The sequence below is a fragment of the Ictalurus punctatus genome, chromosome 10, assembly GCF_001660625.3.
Source record: "Ictalurus punctatus breed USDA103 chromosome 10, Coco_2.0, whole genome shotgun sequence".
NCBI lineage: Eukaryota > Metazoa > Chordata > Actinopteri > Siluriformes > Ictaluridae > Ictalurus > Ictalurus punctatus.
In genome coordinates, this window is record NC_030425.2 from 5679882 (window position 1) to 5684715 (window position 4834).

Genomic DNA, 4834 nt, shown 5'->3' on the forward strand with positions numbered 1-4834 from the left:
TGCTGCTTTTTGACAATAGAATTTGACAATAGATCCAAAATTGTATAGCTTTCAGTCATAATTTGATGACTAACACTGAGACGTGCAAAGTCCCCACCCTTCAGAGGTGACAGAACACATGTCCACACCCTACTTGGCAATTTTGCAAGATTGGATATATGCCCTCGTTTAAGACCAGGTTTGACAGTTGCTATTGATTTATGGATTTATTGTTATGGCGTAGAACAGATGAAAAGGCTTAACTGTAAAAACACACTGTACTTTGAATGCGAGTTCCTGTCCTTGAGTAAATAGTGCAGCCACACCTTGTCTAGCCTTCACACAAGCACAGGGACTTTGTTTTAGCCTTGTTAATAGGAAAGTCTCCAAGGTTTCTTAATCTTGGAACAAAATGAACTCAATATAGAATTATTACTGCTAGCATAGACACCGGTAGATAAATACAGTAATTGTGTAATTAGAGATTTAATTCCGTGACAGTAATATTCAGAAAATGAGAATTTTATTCAGTATAATTAGGGTCATGCTCTACTGGTAGTGCTCTTTGCACGTACTGTGTGTATTTTAAACGTGAATTTTGTATATATATATAAAATGCTCTCAACAAAATGAATGTTTAGATCTGAAAACAAAGGTACAGATAATACTAAAATGAGTAATGATGTGTGTGAAAAAGCTTTCTTTTTCTTTCTCTCCCCCTCTCTGCTGCACACATTGTGGTTCATTGCTTCTATTTTCCATTTCGCTTAAGCGCAAGGGCAAAGTGCACCGCTGATAAAGGGAGGGTGAACAAACTCCGGACTTCTTTTTAAAGGCTACACTTTGACTTTCCACTCAGTGTTTTTTTTTTTTTTTTTTTTTATGACATGGTTTCCTGGCAACAGTCTCTGGGCTTTGAAAAAGGGGGTTTTGTAGAGGGAGCTGTTGGAGTGTGTCTTATTTGTCTACTCGAGTGTGTTGTAATGGAGGAAAAGTGGACCAGGCTGCACCATACACAGATTTGGCACATGTGAGCAGAATTGTTGATGAACACACTGACTCCACATTCCAATTTTATTTTTATCTGGTGTCTGGGGCATCAAAACCAGAGAGTTTTATCTTGTGCTTTGAAGATTTCATTAATAATGTCTCAACGATACACAATTTATTTGTTGGGTTGCTGTCCTGTGTCGTTTTATATTGTGTGTGTTATTGTCTATGCAACATGACTGTTTGTTGATTCTTGCAATCTAAAAGAGTCAGACCAGAACAGTAGTAAGTTTGCCAGCAGCTTTATTTTCAGAGACAGGTTTTACTCACACACAACAACACGGAAGTGGATTCATTCTTTATCGAATTTAAACAGTTATTTCCTGGGTTTTATGACCATGACTGACAATTGTTTACTGTCATACCATGAACAGTGACCCACTGAAACTATGTTTTAGCACGTGTGTGTGTGTTTCTCAGAAAGCAGTGCTCTTCTTAGCTGCGTACGGTGGTGGTGGTAGTGACCGTGGTGGATCCACCTGAAAAAGAATACATATTTCTGTTTAGAATAATGCATGCGGATTATTTGAATAACCTTGAGAATTCAAATAATATATCTACAGGAAAGGGAAGTGATTATTACCTGTGCCAGGAGTCCTAAGGATAGAAGATAAATAAAAAAAAAAAGATACTTTAGTTAGCTTCATATCACATTATTCAAGGATCAGATACACCACATAATAAGCAGTAAAACTGGTCATATTTTGAATGTGTGTGTACATGAGGGTTCGTGACCCTACCTGGACTCTTCCTTCTCCAGGAGGCTTCTGTAGGTGGCGATCTCCTGCTCTAGGCGGCTCTTGATATCCAGCAACATGGTGTAGTCGCGGCCCTGCTGCTCGATGCTGGCACGCACCTGGGACAACTCTGACTCTAGCATGTTAATCTGGTTCTGGAAACCTGCGAGCATAGCACTGTAGCGAGCGTCTGTCTCGGCTAGCGTGTTCTCCAGGGCCGCTTTCTGTACGACAGAGAGATCATGGAAAATGTTAGGTGAGAGCACACTGTTTAATAGAGCTTAAGGTTCTTTGACAGTGCACAGAAATCCTGGATGTTTATGCACAGAAAGTGCACTTTCCATTTACTTATTTATTTATTTATTTTTTATAGACGTTGCCATCCTCATACCAAAAGGGTTGCTCATAATCTAAGCAAGGTTTTGAAATAACCTCTAACTTTCAGAACTCAAAATCAACACACACATGATAGACTATTTCCAAAGCTCCTTTCTGAAATATTTGGCAGCATTCGCTATGGCAACAGTTACACCAAGGTGCTGCAAGTCCACACCCAAGCGCCAGAAACCGTTAGCAGTTTTGGCTGCTTTTACAACAAAATGTCTCCACATTCCTTACTCCCTGGATCATTCTGTTTCACTGGGACATGAACACAAGTTATCCTTGGCAGACTTCCCCACCAATGTGTCTGGTTCTAGTCAGCCTCCTCCCATCCATTTCTTCAGCCTCCCTTCTTACCCTCCTTAATATCCTCATCCTCTTATGCAACTTTTTTTTTTTTTAACATACCCTCTCCCTTAATCCCTCCCCATTTCTTCCTCTTTCAGTTGTTTCCACTCTTTTATCTTTTCTCAGTCTCACCATGCTTAGCTGTGATTGTAGTTCAATTTCCAAGCCCTGCAGGGTTCGCCTCAAGTCTGTGATCTCTGTCTTGGAGGTCTGAATGGTCTCTGTGCTGATGGCGACCTCCTTGTTTAGTGCTGCCGACTTAAAGAGAGGTATACACATATATTAGAAAGCTGACCTTTTACGCTACAACCAATGATAACAATAATAATGATTATATGCCAATTAATAATAAAAACATCCACGCTCACCTGGTCATTGAACCAAGACTCTTGCTCTCTGCGGTGTTTATCTGTGATGGCCTCGTACTGAGCGCGGATCTCATCCAAAACCTTGTTCAGGTCCTGCTGAGGAGCGGCGTCTACCTCCACGTTAACGTTTCCAGACAGCTGAGATCTCATAGATGCCAGATCCTACAAGCATATGAAGTTGCAAATACTTTGGGGTTAATTCTGCTGTTTTCCTTTGAAAAAGTCCTGAGAGAATACTTGAAGAAAAGTGCAACCAAATATGGAGATTGTTAAGAATGGCATCTTCTTCAGCAGACAGATTCTTGGCACTTGGCCTACTCTACAAGAGCATCCATTCCAAGCAGAATCACTGCACTTTCCAAGTTGAGTACTTTAAATGCACTAAAAATGATGTCACCTTGCTAGTTTTATACATTCCGTAATTATCCAATTCCTCTGAAGTAGTTAATGTGGGCTAGTTTGGTGCAAATGTGGTGAGTCGCAGTGGTGATAACATTACTAACCTCCAGATGGTTCTTCTTCAGGTAGGCCAACTCGTCCTGCAGACTTTCAATCTGCATCTCCAGGTCAGCCTTGGTCAGGGTGGTCTGGTCCAGCAGGCGTCGCAAGTTGGCAATGTCAGCCTCCACGGACTGTCGCATTATCAACTCGTGCTCATACCTAATCAGCGGAGACAAAGGATCGATACCAAGTTGGCATTTCTAATCACAGTCATTATATAATAAAATGAAGTAATAAAATAAAAATAATAGGTGGTGTGTGGGGGCCGTTCTGGCTCACTATGGCTGCCGTCACATCATCCAGGTGGATACTACACACTAGTGGTGGTTGACGAGACCCCCCCCCCCCCCCCCCCCCCCCACACACACACAATGTAAAGCACTTTGAGTGTCTATAAAGGTGCTATATAAATTTAACTGTAACTAACCAACTAAAGTCACTCTACCATGTACCTTTATAGGCTCATGGTACAATATACATGTTTTTCATAACTTAGGTACACCTACTTTGTCTTGAAGTCATCTGCAGCCAGTTTTGAATTGTCAATCTGCAGGAGGATGTTGGCATTGTTGATGGTGGCATTCTTGATCTGAAATAGGGACAATTATTATTGAACATTATTGACTGAACTTCACAAAGCAGACCTTCAAAAAAATCACTGCAAAAAAATTCACATTTTAGTATTAAGTATTTAAGTTATTACCTTATCCTTCAGGTCGTTGATGGTGGCCCAGTAGGCGCTGTAATCTCTCTCAGCAACTGGCCCTTTCTTCTCATAGTACTCACGGATCTTCAGCTCCAGTTTTGCATTGGCAGCTTCCAGGGAGCGGACCTTGTCCAGGTAGGAGGCCAGACGATCATTCAGGTTCTGCATGGTGGCTTTCTCATTCATGTGAACGCTGTCATTGTCAAGGGCAGAGGACAGGTTAAAGCCACCATCTCTAGCAAAGCCCAGACTACCACCATAGCCAGAAGACACAGTCCTTGCGACTCCTGAGGAGATTCGGGTGCTGCCTGAGCCACCTCCGTAGACACTGAAGGCTTTGGGTGATGAGGACATTGTGCCCACACGGCGCTGGCTGATCACAGAACCCCCGGTGAAGCCTGAAGGGCCGCTGGAATAGGAGCTACGCTGGTAGAAACTCATTCTGACTGATGGATGGTTTCAGAGACAAGCTGAAGAACGAATGGCAGAGAGGAGGAAGCTACCCTGAACTGGAGTCAGCTGGAGTGATCCACTGTATCTAGCTCTGTCCTTTCATATAGCCTGAGCCCTGGGGCGGGTCCTGCATTGTGGGATTGTGCTTGTGTGTGTGTGTGTGTGTGTGTGTGTGTGTGTGTGTGCGCGCAAAGGAGAGGGAGGGAAAACCACCAACCACCCCTGTGAGGAAACGACTTTGGAATGTGTGTGTCCTTGTCCACGAGAGTTCGGATTACAGAAAATGGAGTATAATGTGAGAACCAACAGGT

The 4834-nt window shown here is 42.6% G+C and overlaps 1 protein-coding gene across 1 annotated transcript; it reads right to left on the reverse strand.

The window, feature by feature from the left end:
• Positions 1-1255: 1255 nt before the first annotated feature.
• On the reverse strand, positions 1256-4626 carry LOC108270801 (keratin, type I cytoskeletal 19). Its single transcript, XM_017477731.1, has 8 exons — positions 4068-4626; positions 3871-3953; positions 3367-3523; positions 2864-3025; positions 2628-2753; positions 1770-1990; positions 1613-1626; positions 1256-1508 (listed from the first exon to the last, which is right to left on the reverse strand). The coding sequence occupies exons 1-8, from the start codon at positions 4509-4511 to the stop codon at positions 1465-1467; spliced, it is 1251 nt and encodes a 416-aa protein (XP_017333220.1). The 5' UTR covers positions 4512-4626; the 3' UTR covers positions 1256-1464.
• Between the last annotated feature and the right edge of the window lie 208 nt (positions 4627-4834).

Excerpts from the sequence above, each read along its gene's own strand:
- LOC108270801 (XM_017477731.1), bottom strand. The coding sequence starts at position 4,511 with ATGAGTTTCTACCAGCGTAGCTCCTATTCCAGCGGCCCTTCAGGCTTC. Across the intron at positions 3,954-4,067 it reads TCAACGACCTGAAGGATAAG|ATCAAGAATGCCACCATCAA; the intron begins GTAATAACTTAA and ends TCCCTATTTCAG. Across the intron at positions 2,754-2,863 it reads AGTCTTGGTTCAATGACCAG|TCGGCAGCACTAAACAAGGA; the intron begins GTGAGCGTGGAT and ends CCTCTCTTTAAG.